At 43.9% G+C, this 26,376-nt stretch overlaps 1 protein-coding gene and 1 long non-coding RNA gene across 7 annotated transcripts in view; one reads left to right on the top strand and one right to left on the bottom strand.

Annotated features, from left to right (window-relative positions):
* The window catches only part of ATP8B1 (ATPase phospholipid transporting 8B1), a 147,420-nt gene that overhangs the window by 52,659 nt on the left and 68,385 nt on the right, over positions 1-26,376 (bottom strand). For 2 of the 6 annotated variants that reach the window (XM_055297963.2, XM_055297954.2), the window contains exons 3-8: positions 11,585-11,682; positions 9,620-9,733; positions 6,059-6,157; positions 5,883-5,944; positions 2,270-2,342; positions 2,094-2,164 (exon numbers count right to left, since the gene is read on the bottom strand). In XM_055297963.2, the coding sequence (XP_055153938.1) occupies positions 2,094-2,164; positions 2,270-2,342; positions 5,883-5,944; positions 6,059-6,157; positions 9,620-9,733; positions 11,585-11,682 (517 nt within the window). Of the gene's footprint in view, positions 1-80; positions 2,070-2,093; positions 2,165-2,269; positions 2,343-5,882; positions 5,945-6,058; positions 6,158-9,619; positions 9,734-11,584; positions 11,683-26,376 lie in introns of those variants that run through there. The other 4 variants (XM_063639372.1, XM_063639380.1, XM_063639378.1 and 1 more) reach the window with 4 other exon arrangements.
* Positions 13,862-26,360, top strand: LOC129492752 (uncharacterized). Its single transcript, XR_008660942.2, has 3 exons — positions 13,862-14,241; positions 18,625-18,768; positions 26,222-26,360. It is a non-coding gene; the product is annotated as an uncharacterized lncRNA (long non-coding RNA).

The raw sequence follows: 26,376 nt of genomic DNA, 5'->3' as shown, positions 1-26,376 counted from the left end.
AAGGGGGAAAAAATGAATTAAATGAACAAATTTTCAAGTTTGAAATGGAAGTTAATCATCCAAAGTTACATTAGCCATACCTGGACATGAAGGCTAAATAATTAGCTGTTTCTGTTTTCAAACTCTGTTCACCTTGGAACTTCAGGTTTGGATAAGGTTATCCTCTGAACGAGAGAAAATTTCTGACCTTGGGAAATGTTGGTTCCCTTCACTGTTTGTTGTTGTGAAGGTTAGGACTGAGGTGACCACAAACATCCTTCTCATTAACTTGAACTTTACCACCAGCTAGGAATACCAAAGTGCTGTTTGAAAATGTAGTGTCTAATATTTAATCACATTAAGATGATTCTATAACACATATTTGTTAAGAAATTCTGTTTCGTCTCTGTCAAATTCTTTTCCAGAGTGAATAACTGGATCACACGTTTTTGAAAGACAATTTTATTTGGAAAAGGAGGTCTTAGCTTTACTCCCAATTACCCCACCATAGTGCAAGGTAAGGTCGTGGGTGGGCACAAAGGCAGGCCGGGGACAGGTGCTCTCAAGGGTGAGGCTGCCTTCTCATGACTGACGGCTTTATATAGGATTCACGAATACTCAGGAATTTCCATGGACTAGGTACGTTCATTCTCAACCTCACCATTCTGTTCTGACAGGGCATGTTAGGATCTTATGTCTTTGTAAAGCTTTAGAATCTCTCGTGGAAATAATAGCAGTTTTATAGTTGAGAATAAACAGTCAGTCGGGCGCGGTGGCTCACGCCTGTAATCGCAGCCCTTTGGGAGGCAGAGGCAGGCAGATCACTTGAGTTCAGGAGTTTGAGACCAACCTGACAACACAAAGCTCCATCAGGCAACTGCCCATAATCCAATTTGGGTATAGCCTCGGGGCCTTAAAGGGAATGCAGTGTCTTTGTCAGTTAAGCCTTTACAATTAAGAAGTGGTTAATTGGTTTTTAACCAATTAGCCTTTAAAATTAAGAAGTGGTTAATTGGTTTTAAGTATTTTTTTCTCCAAAAAAAAAAAAAAAACCGAAAAAGTGTGATAGATTTCCAACAGTCAGTTGACTGATCTATGAAGCAAAGACAGCCCTAGTTTTCAGTCTCATGATTTCCGCTGTCTGTAAAGCAGTGTATGCACATCTGGAGCGTGAGGCACAAGGAGCAGAGGGAGCAATGTCCCGACTCTACCGCTTGCTGTGTGACCTTGGGCAGGCTGCTGCACCTCCCTGGGCCTCCGATTCATCATGGGTAATACAGACCAATAATATTCATCTCACATGGTCGTTTGGAGGATTAAATGAGCTAATATGTAAAGTGCCGGCAACCTCGTGAGCACTCAATAAATGCCTTGAAAACTGGTCAGAAAACTGGTCAAAAACAGAACTTTATCCTCTTTTAAATGGTAGCATAGTAACCAAAACCAACACAAGGAGAATTCAAAATTGCCTCCTGGGGCCAGGTGCGGTGGCTCACCCCTGTAATCCCAGCACTTTGGCAGGCCGAGGCGGGCAGATCACTTGAGATCAGGAGTTCAAGACCAGCCTGGCTAACATGGTGAAACCCCATCTCTACTAAAAAAGCAAAAATTAGCTGGGTGTGGGGGCTGGAGCCTGTAACCTCAGTTACTCAAGAGGCTGAGGCAGGAGAATTGTTTGAACCCAGGGGGTGTGGAGGTTGTAGTGAGCTGAGATAGCACCACTACACTCCAGCCTGGGTGACAGAGTGAGACTGTCTCAAAAATAAATAAATAAATTGCCTATTGGTAAAGACTTTAAAAATCTGTTCCTTTCTCTGACACAGATAATAACCTCAATATTATTCATATCTGTCTGGACACTGCTCAGCAGTTGATAAAGGGCTCAGACACATATGCCCCTCTCTGATCCTTTTACCTTCCCTGAGAGGTGGAGAAAGGCAGGTAGTAAGAGCTCCACTTCACAGAGGGGCAAAGGTGAGATCGGTAGGGACAGGAAGCAGGTGGCAGAGGCAAGGCCAGATATCAAGCAGTCTGGTCCAGAATGCCCTGATTTCAATGGAATGAATGTGCCTTCAAAGGCCAGCTTTAAATCAGGCCCATCGAGACACACTTACCCATCCAGTTCTGCTGTTTCCACATAGCAGAGGCTGTTAGGCTCAGAGCTAGACAGCAGGAGAACATCAGCCTGTCCAAAACAAAACACACAAATAACACCGAGACCACGAGAGAAAAGCCGAGCACAGGGGCTGGGGGAGAACAAGAAAGAGAGAAGCAGAACTTGCTCACTTACTGGAACAAAATCATTTTTTTTCAGACGAATAACATCTCCAACTTGAATTTCTTTCCACTTAGCAACTTTGAATCTAAGGATTAAAAGTAATGAGGATTTATTGACATTTTAAGTTACAGGCAAGGGAATTACTATTCTTTCTGGATGTTACAGATTCTGGAAAATGTGTAAGTCACAGAGAAAATGCTAAAATTTTGCCCTTTAATGATGTAAACATATTAAGCGGGGGCATGAAAATCGTATTGGCCTCTGAAGGAAGCAATGATGAATGACTTTGATATATTCTTTTCATCTAGGTCATGTAAGGAAGAGTTTATGGGGGCCACTTATGTGTGTGGCAGGGAAATACTTGCCACCCCCTTTTGTTTTTGCTTATGTCCAACTCGCCTCCCTGCTGTGTTCCTTCTCGGTGACCCATCACTTGCTCCCTGCTGGTCCCAGGACAGAAGCACCTACGTTATGGCACCCACGTGGGCCTCCCAGAGTCTTCATGGCGCTTCAGAGCTTGCCTACTCTCTGCTGTTTAAATTATCTTTATTATTTATTTATTAATTATTATTTTTTTTTTATTGAGACAGAGTCTCACTCTGTTGCCCAGGATGGAGTGCAGTGGCACGATCTCAGCTCACTGCAACTTCTGCCTCCTGGGGTTCAAGAGATTCTCCTGCCTCAGCCTCCCGAGTAGCTGGGACTACAGGCACGTGCCACCACGCCTGACTAATTTTTGTATTTTTAGTAGAGATGGGTTTTTACCATATTGGCCAGGCTGGTCTCGAACTCCTGACCTCAGGTGATCCACCCACCTAGGCCTCCCGAAGTGCTGGGATTATAGGCATGAGCCACCTCACCTGGCCCATTAACTTTTTTTTTTTTTTTTTTTTTTTTTTTTGAGACGGAGTCTCGCTCTGTCACCCAGGCTGGAGTGCAGTGGCGCAATCTCGGCTCACTGCAAGCTCCGCCTCCCGGGTTCACGCCATTCTCCTGGCTCAGCCTCTCCGAGTAGCTGGGACTACAGGCGCCCGCCACCATGCCCGGCTAATTTTTTGTATTTTTAGTAGAGATGGGGTTTCACCGTGGTCTCGATCTCCTGACCTCGTGATCCGCCCGCCTCAGCCTCCCAAAGTGCTGGGATTACAAGTGTGAGCCACCGCGCCCGGCCCTGTTAACTTCTTAATAGTAAAGGCTTAACTGACAAAGACACTGCATTCCCTTTAAGGCCCTGAGGCTATACTCAAATTGGATTATGGTCAGTTGCCTGATGGAGCTTTGTGCTGTCACCACAACTTGTGTTTATACCACTCCTTCAGCCTCCCTAGCTCATCATCTTCAGGGCTTTGCACAGGTCTTGACATCTTTCCCCACATTCCCTTGCTAAAGTGAATTTTCCCTTCCCTGTACTGTCACAGCATTTTGTTTTTATCTTTTTTATTCTGATATGGATTTTATTAGAATGATGTGTGCAGGTGTCTCATCTTCTGTCTTGAACTATAAATTTCTCAAGGATACTGCCCTGCCTCCAACACACATTAAGTACTCCATAAGTGTTTGTTAAATTAATGTAGTCAACTGTGATGGAAGCACCAACTCAGCGATCAGCAATGAGTTGTTTTTTGGGCAAGAGGCTTCAGGCAGAACTGCAAATTCAAGTGCAAAAAATAGTAACTAAGGCCTAATTCCAAGACTTTTTATGTGTCAACACTGAGGAAAATAACCTGACTTACAGCCGTACTTCCACTCTGTCTAATTCAAATATAGACTATACCAAGCTATAAATATGTTTAGATGGCTTTTTTTCCTTTGCAAATAAGACAATTATGTTGAAAGTTACCTTTCAAGTGTCAAAAGACAAAATCACAACAACTTAAAGATCTTAATTGGCTTTATTTACAATTCCAGGATTAGGAAACACTTCATTCAGTAAAATAGAATAAGTGTCCCAATGAGCCTAGCAGAGGAGGTTGTTGTTGTTGTTAAGACAGGAGTCTCAGCCTGGCCTGGTGGCTCACGCCTGTAATCCCAGCACTTTGGGAGGCCGAGGCGGGCGGATAGTGAGGTCAGGAGATTAAGACCACGGTGAAACCCCGTCTCTACTAAAAATACAAAAAATTAGCCAGGCGCAGTGGCAGGCACCTGTAGTCCCAGCTACTCGGGAAGCTGAGGCAGAATGGTGTGAACCTGGGAGGCAGAGCTTGCAGTGAGCCGAGATTGCGCCACTGAACTCCAGCCTGGGCGACAGAGCGAGACTCCATCTCAAAAAAATAATAATAAAAAAAGACAGGAGTCTCACTAAGTTTTTCAGGCTGGCCTCGAACTCCTGGCCTCAAGTGATCCTCCTGCCTCAGCCTCCCAAAGTGCTGAGATTACAGGCGTGAGCCACCGTGCCTGGCCAGCCCATACGTTTAGCCTATACCATAGCTACCTACACTGGTAAAGAGGAGCTCTGGGTTGCCTTGAATTTGGAAGTCTACGGTGCATGTCTGGCAGGGCCATGGCCTGAGCAGCCCCTTGCAGTGGGGTCACACCTATAAGAACTTGAGCATTAGCAGGGTAGAGCACAGGGGGCCTCCTCAGAGGAAACTGGAACATCAGATAGAAGAATCTAACAGAATTGCCTCCAATATTTCGGTATTCAGAATTGCCTTCCAGTAGCCCTGCCAAGAAGGTGCTGGCCTATCCATTTGTCATTTCGGACTTACATGCAAATTTCTATTTTAAAATTTCAGAAATATTGAAATGTAAAACATCTACAATTTCGTTTATTGAAAGATAAGCCAATTTTTTTTTTTAATCCTGGAGTTAAGAATTGTATACTAAATTCTTGTAACATTAGGGGAACTGGGGCATAAACATATATTTAAAATGTATTTTAAATCTCCAAGTCATTTTTGGCCATAAAAGAATGGCAGATAAACATAGAGTGATTAGATGTCTGCCTCCAAAGAAATTAAGTTTATTATTTATAAAGAAATTAAGTTCATAAAGAAATTAAGTTCATTATGTCCACTGGGTATGTCGTTTGTATATGTGAAAATCTTTAAAACAATATTATAGTTTAAAACTTTTAAAGTGTTGATATGTTAAAAATGCTAATGAATATTTCCTATGGAATTTAGTACCCCAAATAGTCATCTTTTTATCTATTTTTATCACTATCGTTATTAGATTTATTACAACAGGGGTACATACTCATTAAAAAGATAATTTAAGGCCAGGCGTGGTGGCTTACACCTGTAATCCCAACACTTTGAGAGATCAAGGAGGGCGGATAACTTGAGGTCAGGAGTTTGAGACCAGCCTGGCCAATATGGTGAAACCCTGTCTCTACTAAAAGTACAAAAATTAGCTGAGCATGGTGGTGCACGCCTGTAATCCCATCTACTTGGGACACTGAGGCAGGAAAATTGCTTGAACCTGGGAGGTGGAGGTTGCAGTGAGCCGAGATCACGCTGCTGCACTCCAGCCTGGGTGGCAGAGCGAGATTCTATCTCGAAAAAAAAAAAGTTAATGTACTAATAGCCTTCTACATTGTAATAATTATCTCTGAATGTGTTTCTAGGCAGAGTTATGCATTACATCCTTGAAACTCAGTTACTAATTAAAGAAGACACAGTACCTGCCATCCTTAATGACGTCACACGTCCTATTGTTGATTTCCTTATCCATTTTATGGCGAGCCTTGAGAAGGAAGATGGGGAAATGCTGTTTTAAACATCTCAATAGAGAAGGAAGGCATGAGAACTTAAAGTCATCTCAAAGCAATGAGTAGAACGTTGTATGAGAAATCCTCACCGCATCGTCCACCAGGTCTTTGATTGCAGTGACGCCCAGCACCACAAGCAGGGGCACTAGTGTGGTGTACCAAGCCAGGGTAGAGATTTGAGGAACTGCCTAAAAGAATAAAAGGGTTTGTGTGTGTGTCCATGAAGGCATATCAAGCTTACAGGTAACTTACTGCTAATTCTAAGCTTGCTAATTCCAAGTCTCATCACCATCATCACATAAGTCTACATCCTGCAGAGTGTAGCATCTGGACAACCTCCTTCTAGTGGTTCTCTCTAGCTTCTGGATACCTGGAACAGAGCCCAGAGGGCAGTGGCTCCTGAAATTACCTCATTGCAACCTTAACTGGACACCAAGGAAGTTTTGTATCATGATACCTAAAAGAGAGTTGCTCGAAATTTTTTGCCTCTGGTGGAGTGGAGTTGGGCAGAGTGGGGCCCGAGTCTGCACCCCCCTTGAGCAGAAGCAGAAAGCTCTGATGCCTCCCCCTGGGTCTGTACTGCAGAAGCGAGGATGGCCTGGTCTCCCATCCCCTTCACACGGAGGCAGCAGTGCTTTGGTTCCTCCCCCAGGGTAGTGTCAGTGGGGTCCATCCTCACCCAGCAACAGCGGGATCTAACAGGCTATATGATTGTGAAAATCATATTTAACTGGGGGTGAGGGGGTAGGAGTGGCAAGGGAGAAGTCTCGTCTTAACTTTTTTTTTGTTTTTTTTTTTTGACACAGAGTCTCCCTCTGTCACCCAGGCTGGAGTGCAGTGGCACAATTTTGGCTCAGTGCAACCTCCACCTCCCAGGTTCAAGCGATTCTCCTGCTTCAGCCTCCTGAGTAGCTGAGATTACAGGTGTGTGCTACTACGCCTGGCTAAATTTTGTATTTTTAGTAGAGATGGGTTTTCACCATGTTGGCCAGGCTGGTCTCGAACTCCTGACCTCAGGCAATCCTCTTGCCTCAGCCTCCCAAAGTACTGGAATTACAGGTGTGAGCCACCGTGCCTGGCCAAAGTCATCTTAACTTTTAAGGAATGCATGCATAGTAGGTTCTATACTGCAGGTTTCTCAGTCAGTGGTTTCTGAGGATCCCATGTTGGAGGCAAAGATGGCAAGAGGTACTCGCTGCCTCTGAAAGCAAGGGATTAGGGAGAGCATCTCTGAGGGCATTAGAAGAAAGTGCTTCCTTCATGATCATCACCATTGGCCTATCCAAGAAAGTGAGCTGGCCTTGCAGGAAGCCCTACCTCCATCAAGACAGCCTCTAAGTTTGAATAAAGATTGGGACACTAGTTTAATAAAGTTATTTCATAACCATCCTCCTGATCACTGGGCTATATAATGTAGTGGTTAAAATGACAGGCTTTGGAGTCAACTCCTAGATCCAAGTCTTGGTCAGCTCTACCATTTATGACTTATGGGACTTTGAGCAAGTTACTTTAGCTTACTAGGTCTCAGCTCTTCTCTGCAAAATGGAGGTCATGCCAGGTCTGACCTTCTAGACTAGAAGAATTAAGTGTAGTGACAACACAAGTTAAGAAGCTGCCTACGGCTATTACTGTTATGCTAATTTGGATTGCTGACCTTAAGAGAAGATAACTGGGCCAGGCGCGGTGGCTCACATCTGTAATCCCAACATTTTGAGAGGCCAAGGTGGGCAGATCACCTGAGGTTGGAAGTTCGAGACCAGCCTGACCAACATAGAGAAACCCCGTCTCTACTAAAAATACAAAATTAGCCAGGTGTGGTGGCGCATGCCTGTAATCCCAGCTACTCAGGAGGCTGAGGCAGGAGAATGGCTTGAACCTGGGAGGCGGAGGTTTTGGTGAGCTTCACGCCATTGCACTCCAGCCTTGACAATAAGGCTGCCTCAGCCTCCATCTCAAAAAAAAAAAAAGAGAGAGAGAAGATAACTGGGGTGCAGTTAGAAGACAGAAAGATCCTTCTTCCCACATCACGGTGAATACGCGGAACTCCTCTTCCCTGCTAGAAGGAAGTAAGGGAAAATGGCCTACTTCCTACAGAGCGGCACCTTGGAGTTTGCAGTGCTAACCTCTACACACACCTTTCTAAGCATCTCCTTTGATAACAGGGCCATCCTTTACTATCTGACTTGAAGGTCTTACAGTTTCCTAAATTATCGCGTATCCATTTCTCCTTAGCATCGTCTCTTCTTTTTCTCTCCTCTCCACGCATCCTCCATCCCCACCTAGACACACATTCTACCCCATTTTCATAAAACCTTAGAGGATCAATCCCAGCAGGTGTAACTTTTCCAAATCCAACCCTTGCTGTAAAGAATCTGATAAAGTGCCGGGCGCAGTGGCTCATGCCTGTAATCCCAGCACTTGGGGAGGCTGAGGCGGGTGGATCATCTGAAGTCAGGAGTTTGAGACCAGCCTGGTCAACATGGTGAAACCCTGTCTCTACTAAAAATAAAAAAATTAGCTGGGCATGGTGGCTGGCACCTGTGATCCCAGCTACTCGGGGGGTCTGAGGCAGGAGAATCACTTGAACCCAGGAAAAGGAGGAGGAGGTTGCAGTGAGCCAAGACGGTGCCACTGCACTCCAGCCTGGACGACAAGAGCGAAACTCGGGGAAAAAAAAAAAAAAAAAAAAAGAATCTGAAAAAACCAGGTAGATATTCTGAGCTTAAGCTTTGTAATCCACACGGCAGACACTAAAGGTTGATTCTGGCACTAACTAGTGTGTGCAGAGTTCCCTCGATTACAGCAACAGATATTGCACAGTTAAACTCATGCTCTCTGGATAACTGGATGCTTTGCCACAATTAGGAAAAAAAAATTTTTAAGCAGGCCTTTTAAAATGTAAAAACAGTTCACAAAAATAACCTACTGAAGTTTATGACCAAAATTTTAATAAAAAATCAATGATCTTTCTGGGGGGAAATTCAGCATCTAAATACAATAATAACAGACAAGCATAATAATAGGTTTAATTTTAAGGTGCAAATAATTTTACAAAGTAAGGATTTTATTTTATTTGTTTTGAGATGGAGCTTAGCTCTTGTTGTCCAAGCTGGAGTGCAATGGCGTGATCTCAGCTCACCACAACCTCCACCTCCTGGATTCAAGCAATTCTCTTGCCTCAGCCTCCTGACTAGGTGGGATTACAGGCGCGCGCCATCATGCCTGGCTAATTTTTTGTATTTTTAGTAGAAACGGGGTTTCACCATGTTAGCCAGTTGGTCTCGAACTCCTCAAGTGAGGTGATCCGCCCGCCTTGGCCTCCCAAAGTGCTGGGATTACAGGCGTGGACCACTGTGCCTGGCTGGATTTTAGTTTTATTCACTTCAGGGATACCAGTTTTAACACCCATATCAGTATAACATGAAATTTTTTAAAATACAGAATTAGAATAATATTTCCATTTGCTCCCTTTCCCTGTTCATATAACACTGATTGAGCTGGTTCTGTGTATGAGGCACTGTTCCTTTATGTACAGAACCCTGATGCTAATATAAAACACTTTCAAGATTATTCACATAATATGTGTCTACAGCTTAAATGTTATTGAGTCACTATAATTCAAACAGATTTAAGATAGCAAAGGGCATTACCTGTAAGATAAGAAGAACCAGGAAATATAAATTGGCTGTTCTCTTAAATTGCTCAAACAGATTCATTGGTATAAAGGTAAATGCGTTGTACTTGTATGTTTTAATTGCATTATTCTGTTGGAAAAAATAAGAGTCATTCTAAATGATGTTGTATTTATCACAATGTATATACATCTGCAAAAATCACTAAGTCCCACAGCTTACAGTGACAAAGGAACATAATATGTCAGAAAGATATTGATGATTTTGGCTGGGTGCGGTGGCTCATGCCTGTAATCCCAGCACTTTGGGAGATCGAGGTGGGTGGATCACTTGAGCCTAGGAGTTCGAGACCAGCCCGGCCAACATGGTGAAACCCCCACCTCTACTAAAAATACAAAAATTAGCCAGGTGTGGTGGCATGTGCCTGTAATCTCAGATACTTGGGAGGCTGAGGCAGGAGGATCGCTTGAACCAGGAAGGCAGAAGTTGCAGATCGCCCCACTGCACTCCAGCCTGTGTGACACAGTGAGACTCTGCCTTAAAAAAGAAAAAAAAAAGAAAGATACTGATATTTCTTTTAAGCTTTTAATTCTAGCCAAGCAGCCAAGCCTCAAAATGACTACTGGGAGTCTTATGACAGAGGCAGTAACAAGAAACAGACATCAGACTGTGACCGAATAAATCCTGGTGTCAGATTCCTTGACCCATTAGAGACTGTTAGAAAACAGGGTAAAGGTAGACAACAACATAGCCAAAGCCAGGAAAAGTGACGCTTTTATTTAAGTAAGGAGACAGAGACTGCTATGTAAGAAAGAGCAAAAGGTACTGCAGTGGGTTGCATTGTGTCCTGCAAAAGATATGTTCAGGTCTTAACGCTAATATCTATGAATGCGATCTTATTTGGAAATAGGATCTAGGCAGAGATAATCAAGATGAAGTCATACGTGATTAGGACAGGCTCTAATTTAATGAGGTGCTTATTCGGACTGGGGTCCCTATAAGAGGAAAGTTGCACATAGACACACACAGGAAGAATGCCCCTTGAAGATGGAAGCAGAGACTGGGGTGACTTCATCTGTAAGCCAAGGAACTCCAAGGATTGCAAGTGGCCACCAGAAGCCAGGGGAGAGGCAGGGAACAGATTCTCCTGCAGAGGCTCCAGAAGGAGCCAACCCTGCCAACACCAAGATTTCAGACTTCTGATCCCTGCATCAGCAGAGAGTAAACTTCTGTTGTTTTAAGCCATCCAGTTGTGGTACTCTGTTACGGAAGCCCTCGGAACTAAAACACACATCTTACAACATTTAAGCCCACACTTAATATTTATTATTATTATTATTATTATTATTATTATTATTATTATTATTATTGAGACAGGGTCTCACTCCTGTCACCCAGGCTGGAGTGCAATGGCACAATCTCAGCTCACTGAAATCTCTGGCCGCTGGGCTCAAGCGATTCTCTTGCCTCGGCCTCCCAAGTAGCTGAGACTGTGGGCACATGCCACCACTCCAGGCTAATTTTTGTATTTTGCATTTAATCTTTAAGCATTCTTTATCACATTCCAAAGGTAATAAGCATTTTTGAGTCAAAAATATGTTTAAAATCTCTAAATCCATTCCAGGCAGAGAAGCGGAAGATAAGTTCTTAAGAGATTCCTTTCAAACTCATTACTTTCAAACAGGAGGCTTCTGTGCCATCATTGTATATTCTTTCATAAAACATTTTTAAGAGAGCTTAAAATTTAAAAAAGAGAGAGAGAAAATTTCAATCTACATAATTCTGTTTTGTTTCAAGTCACCCCCTACCCACCCCAAAGGTAAACATCAATAAAAATGACATTCTATAGAAATAATGGTGATTATCAGTAGCCCCAGGCAGGTGGTTATGTGGAAGGCAGGTGTAGCATGAAGGTAGTTAGCATGCCAGCTACTGGAAAAAACTGCATTTTAATAAAAACAATTCAGAAAGTTAACAACTCACCGCATATTTACTCTCCTTAATACAAAAGAATTTTGTGTTCATAAAGTGAGGTTGTTCGTGGTACTTGCGATCGTTTGCTTTCACTTGCCATGTACATTCTTTAAAAAAAAGGGAGAAAAGTTCATAAGTAGCAAATTAACATGTTGTTATGAGTTGAATTATGTCTTCCCCAGATTCAAATGTTGAAGTCCTAAACCTCCATCCCTCAGAATGTGATCTTATTTGGAAACTGCTCATTGCAGATGTAATCAAATTAAAGTGAAGTCATTAGAGAGGACCCTAATTCAACATGACTGATACCTTTACAAAAAGAGAAATTTGGACACAGAGATAGATGGAAGAAAATGTGAAGTCACAGGGAGAAAATGGCCATCTGCAAGCCAAGGAGAGAAGCCTAGAACAGATCTCTCCCTTATAGCTCTCAGAAGGAATCGATCTTGCTGACACCTTGATGCCTAGAGGAAGGCATAAGCATGCCGCTGCTATCAAAGCTGGAGGCAAGCATGCTATAAATCAGGAAGAAAATGAGGAAGCAGGCCGGGCACAGTGGCTCATGCCTGTAATCCCAGCACTTTGGGAGGCCAAAGCGGGTGGATCAAGAGGTCAGGAGTTCAAGACCAGCCTGGCCAAGGTGGTGAAACCCCGTCTCTACTAAAAATACAAAAATTAGCCAGGTGCAGTGGCGGGCGCCTGTAATCCCAGCTTCTCAAGAGGCTGAGGCAGGAAAATTGTTTGAACCCGGGAGGTGGAGGTTGCAGTGAGCTGAGATTGCGCCACTGCACTCTAGCCTCGGCGACAGAGCAAGACTCCATCTCAAAAACACAAAAAGAAAAGAAGAAAAGAAAAGAAAAGAGAACGAGGAAGCACCTCTTTGGCATCAAGTTCTCCATGAACATGCATGCTGGATGAAGCTCCCTTGAGTGACGCACGTAATAGAGTGAACTAGGTTTTGATGAATCCCCACCAAACTGGCAGAGAGGAGAAATTAACAATGAGTGTGGCACAACTATTTTTGGAGATGGGAATATATTAAAAGACACTTGAAAGTAAAAAATTACAAAAATATCAGTCTTAACAACTATAATAATAAAGATATACTTTTGAAAATACTATATTTAACTTTTAAAATGACGTATTGTCCTTGTTTTGTTTTTTTCCTTTGAGACAGAGTCTCACTCTGTCACCCAGACTGAAGTGCAGTGTGTGATCTTGGCGCACTGCAAACTCTGCCTCCTGGGTTCAAGTGATTCTTCTGCCTCAGCCTCCTGAGTAGCTGGGATTACAAATGCCCACCACCACACCCGGCTAATTTTTGTATTTTTAGTAGAGACGGGGTTTCACCGTATTGGCCAGTCTGGTCTTGAACTTCTGACTTGGTGATCTGCCCGCCTTGGCCTCCCAAAGTGCTGGGATTACAGGCGTGAGCCACTGCGCCTGGCAAAATGATGTGTTTTCTAGACTCCTACTCCAAAGGAAATATAGACGATACGGCAAGAGTAACAAGTGTAGGCCGAGCATGGTGGCTCACGCCTATAATCCTAGCACTTTGGGAGGCCGAGGCAGGTGGATCACTTGAGGTCAGGAGTTCAAAACCAGCCTGGCCAACATGGTGAAACCCCATCTCTACTGAAAACACAAAAAATTAGTGGGGCATGGTGGTGCATGGTGGTGCATGCCTGTAATCCCAGCTACTCGGGAGGCTGACGCAGGAGACTCTCTTGAATCTGGGAGGCAGAGGTTGCAGTGAGCTGAGATAGTGCCACTGCACTCCAGCCTGGGCGACAGAGGGAGATTCTGTCTCAAAAAAACAAAAAGGGGGAACAAGTGTAGACTACTGAGGAATGCAAATAATTAACCTGATTGCTTTTTTTAAGCCACAATATCACTATTGAACATTTTTCTCATATCATTTTGGCTGCCTTTCATCGAGTAATCATAACAGTTGTGTTATTACAAATGAAAATTTTCCTGGTATCTTTGTAGCTCAAGTGCAATCTTATCAAAAGGGAAAATAAAAATGGAAATATAAAGCCACTCGTAAGCACTGTAATCATGTATGCAATCAGAACAGCTCATTCCACTCAAAAAGGAGATCTCAAAGTAGGTAGGTAAGACCTTATATAAGGTACTCTTGAATCCATTCTATTTGGTGGTAATTTGCAAATGCATGTGCTTTTAATGGTTTACGTCAGCTCACAGATGACTTGTGACACATCCCAGCCACCAGGGTTCTAGAACACTGTTCAGAACCACTGTTCCAAATTCAGGAAGGCTGAGAAGAAAAACAGACAAGATTTCTCAAGAAGACAGAAAAGGCCAATAAAGGGTTTTTAAAAAGTCAATTTTAGAAATACTCAAGCAGAAAGAAGAAATTGCCCTGTTAAGGAGCTGGACATAATGATCTTTCCCACGCCACCTCTGGTCCACCCCCCTTGTGGCTCTGTAAATTTGCTTCATAATTAAGCCACCAGCTGGTGGTGGCTCTGTCTGGTCCCAGCACTATACCCTCATCCCTGGCCAATTTTGATTTGGATGATTCAGACAGAGAGAGTGGCATCTGACCTCGAGTAGGAGCAGCGAGGGGTTACCAGAAATGACCTTGATCTCTTAATTTTACACTTCTGCCAATACTGTGGGGAGCCTGGAGAAAGTAACCGGTATGTCTTTGTCTGCAATTGAACCACAAACGTGTTTTTACTCAATTTTAGAAATCTGACTGCAGTCAAGTAATCAATAACCCTATTTCCAGTTAAAGATCCTTGTTTGGCCTAATTCAGACAAATCAGGGGACAAACAAATTGATGTCTACTCCTGATTCATCTATGAGTTTAGGCTAATTGCTTGAGCTGTATTTCAATGAGATACCATGAAAATATGAAAACAGGTCTGTGGACAAACACATTTGCAGAAGACAGCACCTTGCAACCCTCTCTTGGAAGTTCAATGGATTTGCTGGTACATTAAAGGCTGTGAGAAGTCCTGTAAAATAAACTGATTTTATTTTATAAGTTAAATATTTAAAATGCTTTAATATTTAAAATAGCTTTTCCAAAATTAATATAATTACAGGCACTTTTTAAAAAATCACAGAACACCTATTAATATGAGCCAAGAAGTGCTGCACTGATGCACATGCCTTTAGGAAGAGCAGCAAAACAGCAGGCAGAGAAATTGACCTTTTTGAGCAAACATTTATTTTAAGTGTCTGCTTGGAACAGAGAACTTTACTGGACACTTGAACTACAAAGACAATTTACAGAAAAAGTAGGTATCTTGCCCCCATTTTCTTTCTTTGTCCTTTTTTCTTTTTCTTTTTTCATTTTTTTTTTTTTGAGACAGAGTCTTGCTCTGTCATCCAGGGTGGAGTGCAGTGGTGCTATCTCAGCTCACTGCAGCCTCTGCCTCCCAGGTTCAAGCAATTCTCCTATCTTGGCCTCCCCAGTAGGTGGGACTACAGGTGCACACCGCCACGCCTGGCTAATTTTTGTATTTTTAGTAGAGACGGGGTTTCACCATATTGATCAGGCTGGTCTCAAACTCCTGACCTCAGGTGGTCCACCTGCCTCGACCTCCCAAAGTGCTGGGATTACAGGCTTGAGCCACCATGCCTGGCCACTTTTTTTCTTTTTTTTTTAAGAGATGGAGTCTCACTAGGTTGCCCAGTGCCTAGGCTGGCCTCAAATTCCTGGGCTCGAGTGATCCTCCTGCCTCAGCCTTCAGAGTAGCTGGGATTATAGGCATGCACCACACTGTGCCTGGCTCATCTCATTTTCTAGAATGGATATATTGACAAAGAAAAGAGAAGAAATAAGAAGTGCAAAAAATGCACCTTCACCATATGGCCCTTTAGCTAAAAGCTACAAAGCTAACAAGGGTGTGCCATCAGAACTATCCATGTACATGTACAGAGATGATTTTAACAGCTGCCATGTGACATGTGGCTCAAAGTCACCCCAAGTCTACTAAATGGTTGTGTTGTCAATATATTTAAATATGGCTACGTGCTCTCCAGAGTGTTCCCATGGTCACCACGTCCTTTGATCAGTGCCATCTGGAAGAGCAGATGAGTGCAGCCCTCCCCTCATCCTCTCTGTGCCGGCTCCGAATGCTTGCTTACAGACCCACCAACAACCAAGAAGCTGCACTGGTTGGTACACACTGCAGCAAACAAGGAAAACAAGATAAAAAGTCCAACATCAAAAAGAAAAAAAATAACAATAGAAACAATTGAAGAGAGAATGGGTAAAGGGCATGAAAAGACAGTTCATACAAAGGGAAATTCAATGTTGCTCTCGCTGAGGCTGGAGTGCAATGATGCAATCTCAGCTCACTGAAACCTCTGTCTCCCAGGTTCAAGAGATTCTCCTGCCTCACTCTCCCGAGTAGCTGGGATTACAGGCACCCGCCATCACTCCCGGCTAATTTTTGCATTTTTAGTAGAGACTGGATTTCATCATGTTGGCTAGACTGGTCTTGAACTCCTGACCTCGGGTGATCTGCCCACCTCGGCCTCCCAAAGTGCTGGGATAATGGGCATGAACCACCGCACCCAGCCTCAAATGGCTCTTAAACCTGTGAGAAGATACTTGGGTTCCTAAAAGAGGAATGCAATTCTTCACTGAGATAGTAGTTTTTATCCTATAATAGCAAAATATTGGCACACGGTAATGCTTGGGATGACATTCTAGGTTCAAAAGAGAGCAGAGAAACAGACACTCCGAGGTAGCCTTTATGGAGAACAATTTGCGCCCGGCCTGGCCAGATCTCAAAATTTAACACACACATGCACTGACCGAACAATCACACTTCTAGGAAATATCCCCCATGTACCTACTGCAGGACTTTTCAGTGCAGCCCTATTTATCAGAACGAATAGAAACAACCCAAATGCCTACTGGGAGCAGCCAGTTAAACACGATTACAATGAAAGCCTATGCAGTCAGCAAAAAAAGAACGAGGTGACCCCATAAATATGATAGGAATGACCCCCAAATTACACTGTTAAGAGAAAAAGCATAAGGGTATCTACCATCTTGTGCTTTCAGCTATGTGAAGCACAGAATTCATACACAATATGAATGCATATATGTACACACACGTGCACATCTATGTTTCTGCATATGTGTATGGGTATATAAGGAAGCAAGTTTGTAAGCATTCTTTGCGCATACAAACGTGTATCTCTCTGGAAGGACATATTTTGAGAAACTGGTAACCGTAGTTTCTTTTTGTCATTTTTTTAAAAGACAAAGTCTCATTGTGGCACCTGGGCTGGAGTGCAGTGGCATGCTCATAGCTCACTGCAGCCTCTGAACTCCTGGGCTCAAGTGATCCTCCCACCTCAACTTCTGGAGTAGCTGAGACTAAAGTGCACGCCACCGTACCTAATTTTTAAATTTTTTTGTAAAGATGAGGTCTTGCTTTGCAGACCAGGCTGGTCTTGAACTGCTGCCCACAAGCTATCCTCCTGCCTTGGCCTCCCAGAGGGCCGGGATTACAGGTGTGAGCCACCATGCCCAGTCCAGCAGTATTTTTTTTTTGGAAAGTAAACTGCATGACTGAGGGACAGAAGAGGCAGGAAGGAAAACTTCATTTTCATTCTGGACCCTTTTCTAATTGGATTCATTTACATGTATTACTGTTTTAAAGCAATGTTTGTGATTCCACTCCTTCCCTCTATTGGCATATATATATATATATATATATATATATATATATATATATATATATATATATATATATAGTGAATATGGAGAGGAGCAAGGTGGCCAAATAGAAGCACCCACTAATTGTAATTCCCATAGGAACATCAAATTTAACAACTATCTACAAACAAAAAAGCACCTTTATAAGAACCAAAAAATCAGGCACTCACAGTACCTGGTTTTAACTTTATATTGCTGAAAAAGGACTGAAGAGGGTAGGAAAGATAGTCTTGAATTGCCAATGCCACCCCTCCCCCAGCCCCAGCACCAGATGTGTGGCGTGGAGAGAAAATCTGTACGCTTGGGAGAGGGACAGTGCAGCGATTGTGAGGCTTTGCATTGAACTCAGTGCTGCCCTATTACAGACAGTAGAAAGCAAAAGCAGCCTGAACTCAGCTGATGCCAGACCACAGAGGGAGCATTTAGACCAGCCCTAGCCAGAGGGGAATCCCCTGTACCTTGGTCGGAACTTGAATTCTGGCAAGCCTCGTCACCGAGGGCCAAAGTGCTCTGGGGCCCTAAATAAACTTGAAAGGCAGTGTAGGCCACATGAACTACAACTCTTAGGCAAGTCCTAGTGCTGAGCTGGACTTGGAGGCAGTTGACTTAGCAGGCACATGACCTACTGAGACACCAGCCAGGGCAGCTAGTGGAATGCTTGCTCGGCCCCTCCCCGCCAATCTCACTGCTCCAAAAGAGACCTCTTCCTTCTGCTTGAGGAGATGAGAGGGAGGAGTAAAAAGAACTTTGTCTTGCATCTTGGATACCAGCTCAGCCACAGTAGGATAGGGCACTAGGCAGGGTCATGAGGCTGTTTCAGGCCCTAGCTCCCAGACAACGTTTCTAGACAATCCTGGATCAGAAGGGAGCCTGCTGCCTTGCAGGGCAAGGACCCAGCTCTGGCAGGATCCAGCACCTGCTGATGAAAGAGCCCTTGACCCCTGAATAAACAGTAGTGATACCCAGTTAATATCCAAGGCTGTGGGCCTTAATTGAGGCTAAGATATTCTGGCTTTAGGTGTGACCCAGCACATTCCCAGCTGTGGTGGCCATGGTGAGAGATTCCTTCTGCTTGAGAAAAGCAGAGGGAAAATTAAAGGGTGCTTTGTCTTGCTCTTGATCTTTCTCTCTCCCTTTCTTTCTTTCTTTCTTTCTTTCTTTCTTTCTTTCTTTCTTTCTTTCTTTCTTTCTCTTTCTTTCTTTCTTTCTTTCTTTCTTTCTTTCTTTCTCTCTCTCTCTCTCTCTCTCTTTCTTTCTTTCTTTCTTTCTTTCTTTCTTTCTTTCTTTCTTTCTTTCTTTCTTTCTTTCTTTCTTCCTTTCTTTCCTTCTTTTCAGAGACAGAGTCTCGCTATGTTGCCCAGGCTGGAGTGCAATGGTGTCATCTCAGCTCACTACAACCTCTGCCTCTCGGGTTCAAGCAATTCTCATGCCTCAGCCTCCTGAGTAGCTGGGATTACAGGCACATACCACCACGCCCAGGTCATTTTTTAAAAATTTTTTATTTTATTTCATTTCATTTTATTTGAGATGGTGTCTCGCTCTGTCACTCAGGCTGGAGTGCAGTGGTGCAATCTCAGTTCACTGCAACCTCTGCCTACCGGGTTCAAGCAATTCTCCTGCCTCAGCCTCCTGAGTAGCTGGGATTAGAGGTGTGTGCCACCATGCTTGGCTAATTTTGTATTTTTAGTAGAGATGGGGTTGCACCATGTTGGTCAGGCCAGTCTTGAACTCCTGACCTCAAGTGATCCACCCACCTTGGCCTCCCAACGTGCTGGGATTATAGATGTGAGCCACCGTGCCCAGCTGTGCCAGGCTAATTTCTGTATTTTTTGTACAGACAGGGTTTCACCATGTTGGTCAGGCTGATCTCAAACTCCTGACCTCATGATCTGCACACTTTGGCCTCCCAAAGTGTTGGGATTACAGGAGTGAGCCACCACGCCCGGCCTAATTTTTTTTATTTTTAGTAGAGACAGGGTTTCACCATGTTGGCCAGGCTGGTCTCTAACTCCTGGCCTCAAGTGATCTGCCCGCCTCAGCCTCCCAAAGTGCTGGGATTACGGGCATGAGACACTGTGCCCAGCCTGTCTTGCACTTGGTACCATCTTGGCCACAGTGGGGTAAAGCAACAAATAGAGACCCCTCTTGGGGTCCCTGAGTCTAGGCCTTAGGTTCTTGGATAACATCTCTGGACTTGCTTTTTGCCAGAGGGGAGCTCACTGCCCTGAAGGGTGACTGAAAGCATTTACCACAAGCTGACTGAAGAGGCCGTAGGTCTTTACTGAACATCAGCAATAACCTGGCAGCACTCCTCATAGGCCTGTGGTGGTGGTGGACACAGGGAGAGGCCCCTGAGCCTGTGGAAAGGGGAGAAGAGTGGAAAGGACTGGCTAATGGTTTGAGTGTCAGCTCAGCCACAGTAGAATAGATAGGACACCAAGTAGATTTCTAAGGTTTTGGACTCCAGTCCATGGCTCCCAGATGGCATCTCTGGATCTGGCTGCAGCCTGGGGGAACTCACTGGCTTGAAGCTAGCCTGGCTGGCTTCATGACAGCGCATTGAGGGAACATAGGCAGCCAGATCATGGTTACAGTGGGCCATGGCGAGACCCAGTGTGGTGCCAGCTTCAGGTCTGACTCAGTACATTCTCAGTGGTGATGGCCATAGTGGTGCTTGTATCACCACACCCCCAGCTCTGGGTGGCCCATAACAGAGGGAGAGAGAGAAGGACAAAGGGAGAGGAGGGAGGGGGGGAAGGGGGAGAGAGAAATAGTGAAAAAGAGAGAGAGAGAGAGAGAGAGATTGATTCTCTTTAGGAGAAAGTAAGCAACAAGAACAAGAGTGTGGGCTTGATAATCCAGGTAATTCTTCCAGATAGTCTGCAAGAAATGCAGTGTTATTGAGCTTGGGATGCCCCCTAATGCAGATATGGGTTCAATCATAATATCCAAGTTCTTTTGAATACCTGGAAATCCTTCCCAAGAAGGATGAGTATAAACAAGCCCAGACTGTGAGGGCTGCAATAAATATCTAACTCTTCAATGCCCAGACATTGATGAACATCCACAAGCATCAAGAACATCCAGGAAAACATGACTTCACCAAACAAACTAAATAAGACACCAGGGGCCAAACCTGAGGAAACAAAACTATATGACCTTTCAGACAGAAAATTCAAAATTGCCATTTTGAGGAACCTCAAAGAAATTCAAGATAGTGCAGAGAAGACACTCAGAATTCTATCAGATAAACTTAACAAAGAGGAAACTCAAAGAAATTCAAGACAACACAGAAAAAATTTAGAATTCTATCAGATAAATGTAACAGAGATTGAAATAATTAAAAAGAGTCAAGCTGAAATTCCGGAGTTGAAAAATGCAACTGACATACTGAAGAATGCATTAGAGACTTTTAATACCAGGATTGATTAAGTGGAACAAAGAATTAGTGAGCTGGAAGACAAGCTATTAGAAATTACGGTCAGAGGAGACAAAAGAAAAAAGAATAAAAAAGAATGAAGTACACCTACAAGATCTAGAAAATAGACTTAAAAAAGCAAATCTAAGAGTTATTGGCCTTAAAGTGGAGGCAGAGAAAGAGACAGGGGTAGAAAGTTTATTCAAAGGATAGTAACAGAGAACTTCCCAAACCTAGAGGAATATATCAATATCCAAGAACAAGAAGGTTGTAGAACACCAAGCAGATTAACCCAAAGAAGACTACCTTAGGCATTTGGTAATCAAATTCCTAAAAGTCAAGGATAAATGGAAGGATCCTAAAAGCAGCAAAAGAAAAGAAACAAATAAAATACAATGGCACTCCAATACATCTGGCAGCAGACTTTTCAGTGGAAACCTTATAGGCCAGGAGAGAGTGGCATGACATATTTAAAGTGCTGAAGGAAAATATATTTCAAGCATGAAGGAGAAATGAAGACCTTCCCAGACAAACAAAAGCTGAGGGATTTCATCAACACTAGACCTGTCCTACAAGAAATGCTAAAGAGAGTACATTAATCAGAAAGTAAAGGATGTTAGTGAGCAATAAGAAATCACCTGAAGGCACAAAACTCACTGGTAACAGTTAAGTATACAGAAAAACCCAGAATAGTGTAACACTGTGACTGTGATATGTAAACTACTTGTAAAAATTCCACAAGAGGTTCTGATGTACAGGCAGGACTGAGAACCCCCAGTTAGTGCAAGAGACAGTGTCTTCCTATGGTGACTTCTATCATTAAAAATCTACTTCTGAACTTGGGCTGCAAAGTAGCAGGAAGAAAACCACCAGCTGAGTTAGGTTTCCATGAGCAAGAGATTCTTACTTAAGGTTCAATCATAAATTACATGACTCGAAAGCACATTCTCTAAAATGAGCATGTTGCCCAAGATCTTAAAAATAAATAGAATAGGCCGGGCACAGTGGTTCATGCCTGTAATCCCAGCACTTTGGGAGGCCAGGGTGGGCGAATCACCTTAGGTCAGGAGTTCAAGACAAGCCTGGCCAACATGGCAAAACTCCGTCCTTACTAAAAATACAAAAATTAGCTGGGCGTGATGGCGGATACCGGTAATCCCAGCTACTCGGGAGGCTGAGGCAGGAGAATCACTTGAATCCGGGAGGCGGAGGTTGCAGTGAGCTGAGATCATGCCACTTCACTCCAGCCTGGGCAACAAGAGCAAGACTCTGTCAAATAAATAAATAAATAAAAATAATAAAATAAAATTAGATGGCACAGTATCACCACCCTTCCCCATCAGTAATCACTCAGTGCAGGAATACCCCTCACCCTGCGACTTTACAAGCATCAATTACTCTGGTGTTCTTAGGCCGTGGAGGTGGATGGCAATTTACAACCGATCAGAGAAAGAAAGAAAATAAGTAGCCAGAGTAGACTCCTATATGTGGTATGTGTCCAAAATGGAAACTGCATCTTATTAAGTGGAACAGCTCCCTCAGCACTTTTCACAGATTCCCTAGGATATCCTACGATTGATATGTTTCAATGAGCCATCTTTATCTGTGTTTTGGTTTCAACTAAATATTAATTCATAGATGCTCTAAAGACCCCACACTCTTAATTCCAGATTATTTTATGAAGATACCACTTTAAGGCTGGGTGTGGTGGCTCACGCCTATAATCCCAGCACTTTGGGAGGCTGAGGCTGGCCGATCACAAGTCCAGGAGATCGAGACCATCCTGGCCAACATGGTGAAACCCCATCTCTACTAAAAATACAGAAAATTAGCCAGGTGTGGTGGCACACATCTGTAATCCCAGCTACTCAGGAGGCTGAGGTAGGAGAATCGCTTGAACCCAAGAGTGGGGTTGCAGTGAACCGATATCGTGCCACTGCTCTCCAGTCTGGGCGACAGAGAGAGACTCCATCTCAAAACATAAACAAACAAACAACCAACAAGAAAACTCCAAAAATACAAAAACTAGTGTTTCCCAGAACACATGCTGAGAAGTGTGTTCGTCAGCAAACAACAGAGCTCATTCCATAGCACCGAAAACATTCCCGCTCATTTCTGAGAATCTTCGCTCAATCTTTACACAAAGGGTAAAGTGACTCCACTCGAACCTGTGGGCTTATCTTTCTCCATGGCACATTCTAACAGCATGTTTGTGCCTGTCCTTCCTTCTCACAAAACACAATAAAGGTCCTTCTACTGAAAAGTACTCTGAATGGGTCTCTCAAAGCACTTGTTTAACAGGAAAGCTTAGTTGGGCTAGGGGATTTCCTTTCTTCAAAAAAAAAGAAAGCAACTTTCTGTGCTACAACCCTCGTTAAAGAAACTAGCGCAGTTCAGGCCGCTTAGGCAGTGCTTTGCTGGAATGGGTGCTGGTCCCTGGTGTTACTCAGCCTGGTGGTACCTCGCAGGGTGACTCATGTTCTGATGTCTTAAAGAACTGATTCTCTGAAGGAAATTGTTCAGGATGTGAAATGTCAAGAAAGACAGATGGTGATAGAAAAAAGAAAGAGAAGTCAGGGTGACACTGACCTTAACTGGGAAATTGCCCAAATGAGAATATAGTGGGAAAGGAAAGAGGGATGAAGAGGGCAAAGAGAGGAAGGGAGGAAAGAAGGAGAGCAGACTGGCTGTGAGGGAGGCAGGGCACATGGGAAATGGGAGGAAAGGGGTCTGGCATTTACTGAACATCATCTGTGTGCTTGGGAAGGGCACAGAGAGGTATTAGAATAAGAATTTTTGTAAAAAGTCACAGGCAAAGTCATTTGATACAGGTTCTGAGAAGCGAGAAACACTCAAATCCCCGAGGAATATAAACCACCCTTGGAAAACATGACTAAGGTTCAAGACTGAGCATTTTTTTTTTTTTTGAGATAGAGTCTCACTTTGTCACCCAGGATGGTGTGCAGTGGTGGGATCTTGGTGCACTGCAACCTCCACTTCCCAGGTTCAAGTGATTCTCCTCCCTCAGCCTCCCGAGTAGCTGGAATTATAGGTGTGCACCACCATGCCGGGCTAATTTTTGTATTTTTAATAGAGATGGTGTTTCATTATGTTGGCCAGGCTGGTATCGAACTCCTGACCTCAAGTGATCCAACCGCCTTGGCCTCCCGAAGTGCTGGGATTACAGGCATGAGTCACCGCACCCGGCCAAGACTGAACTCTTTTAATGCCCATATACCGAAGGTAGAAATCTACAAAACATATGACCTGCAAACTGAATGATCAGGAAAGGATCCTAACCACCGGAATGGGCAGGCAGAGTTATAAAAAAAACAGGGGATGAGAGTTTCCACCCACTACATGCTTCTCTGACATTTCTGCAGGCACCCAATCCCGGTCCCTTTGCTGTGTCCCGGACTACACGTCTGATGGCGTGCCACCAAGCACCAAGAGCAAAGTTGACCCTTGACCCCATGGAGCCAATTCTCCTGCCACCCCATCAGATATCTACATTTGGTAGAGATTCCAAAATTGTGATAGGAGACTAAGCAGTGCAATTCGCGGGGAAAGGAATGAGGAAGAAGCATGTTTTATTCAGTGTTTGGGCAATCAACTAGAACTTCCTTGTAACTTGTCTGGCTGCTTCAGCTTTAGCTAGTTCACCAATATCCAGTCTGGACCTGTTATGACAGAGGCCACCTTCCTGTTCAGATTGGTGGGAATTCCATTTTCTTTCTTTCTTTTATTTTTTTTTTTTTTGAGTTGGAGTTTCACTCTTGTTGCCCAGGCTGGAGTGCAATGGCACCATCTCGGCTCACTGCAACCTCTGCCTCCCGGGGTCTAGTGATTCTCCTGCCTCAGCCTCCCCAGTAGCTGGGACTGCAGGCACTTGACACCACGCCTGGCTAATTTTTGTATTTTTAGTAGAGATGATGTTTCACCATGTTGGTCTGGCTGGTCTCAAACTCCTGACCTCAGGTGATCCACCCACCTCGGCCTCCCAAAGTGCTGGGATTGCAGGCGTGAGCCACTGTGCCCGGCGGGAATTTCATTTTAATTTTGGTCAAGTATCATGATTTTAGTACGTTCTGATTCAAGGCAGAAGGCACTTAAGCTCAATCCTCAACAGCTTGAAATCAAAACCAGAAACCCACTCTAAGAGATAATGCATCTAAATGTTTGCTATGGAAAGGTAGGGGACAAACAACATACAGGAGTCAATGGCCTCCCCAAATTTGGGTGAGATGGGGCTCCCAGGGGTACATGCACTCCCCACACTGAGAATCTCCCTACGGGCAGATTCTGTGACCAGAACAGAAAGAATCATTGCGGAAACGGGATTTCATGGCATGTCACATCTTCTACAGGTTAAAATTATTAGAAAAAAATAGCTCATCCAGATAGCAGAACCCAAGAAAGAGAAACTAGAGGGGGAGGTTGGCATGGGGCAAAAAGAGGCTTCTAGAAAGCCTGCAAGGGCAGAATGGCAGTAACAGAGACCTCGGGAAAACCAGCTAAAATCCGAGGCTTCTCTGACTAAGGCTGCAGGGAGGCGTGTCTGGAGGGCTGAAACCAGAACACTGTAATAATGATTTCTGTGAATGTGATGCTAAGGTTGTTCGGCTAGGATTTTAGAGAACACCATGGAGGAAATATTTTCGCCTGATATCAGATCTGGGGTCCAGAGAGAACAGTCTCAGCTTGTTCATGGAGAAGAGCTACAAGAGAAGCCCACATCTGTTTGCCGGGGTGGGAGAACCAGTAGGAGATGAAGTAGAAAAGCCACAAAGGAAAAGGCGTCACGGCAAAAGCAAGCCAAGTTCTACTGCCCTCAGTGATGTACTGTCTGTGGTCACTTACACTCAACATTGGCAGAGACCACGTGGTCCACAAAGCCTAAATGTTTACTTGCTGGCCCTTTACAGAAAAAGTTTGCTGGCCTTGGTCTAGACCCTGCCTCTGATGCTGGCCTGACCCTGGGCAGACCATATACCTATATACACACACACACACACACAAGGATGGTTATTTATATAACTCATACCGCCAATCCAACAATACTAATAGTTAACATCTAAGACTGATTGATATGTATCCTTTAAAAATTTCTGGGTGCAGTAACATGCAGATTCTTGCATGCATATCTCCATTTTAAGAATATATACACTGGCTAGACATCGTAGCTCATGCCTGTAATTCCAGGAGTTTGAGGGTGAGGTGGGCAGATCCCTTGAGCTCAGGAGTTTGAGACCAGCCTGGGCAACATAGTGAAATACCATTTACACACACAAACACACACACAAATACAAAAATTAGTTGGACATAGTGGTGCATGCCTGTAGTCCAGCTACTCAGGAGGCTGAGGTAGGAGGATCACTTGAGTCCAGGAGGTCGAGGCTGCAGTGAGCCAAGTTCACACCACTGGACTCCAGCTGGGGAGACACAGTGAGACCCTGTCTCAAAATACATATATATATACACACTAACAAAGACCTTAATGTATTTTCTCTGCAGAACTTGTCAGATATGCTCTCCCAGCCCTTCATACTAAGGACAATGGGTACTTGCCCAAGCCCATCCACCATTCTGTCAGTCGCATCCTGAGAAGAGATCAGAGAAGATTCCCTCCTAGACCACGCAAAATAGACCGATCATCTTTGGCACGTGTG

Source organism: Symphalangus syndactylus, chromosome 1 (assembly GCF_028878055.3).
Source record: "Symphalangus syndactylus isolate Jambi chromosome 1, NHGRI_mSymSyn1-v2.1_pri, whole genome shotgun sequence".
NCBI classification, from domain to species: domain Eukaryota; kingdom Metazoa; phylum Chordata; class Mammalia; order Primates; family Hylobatidae; genus Symphalangus; species Symphalangus syndactylus.
This window is presented reverse-complemented; position numbering and strand designations above follow the sequence as displayed.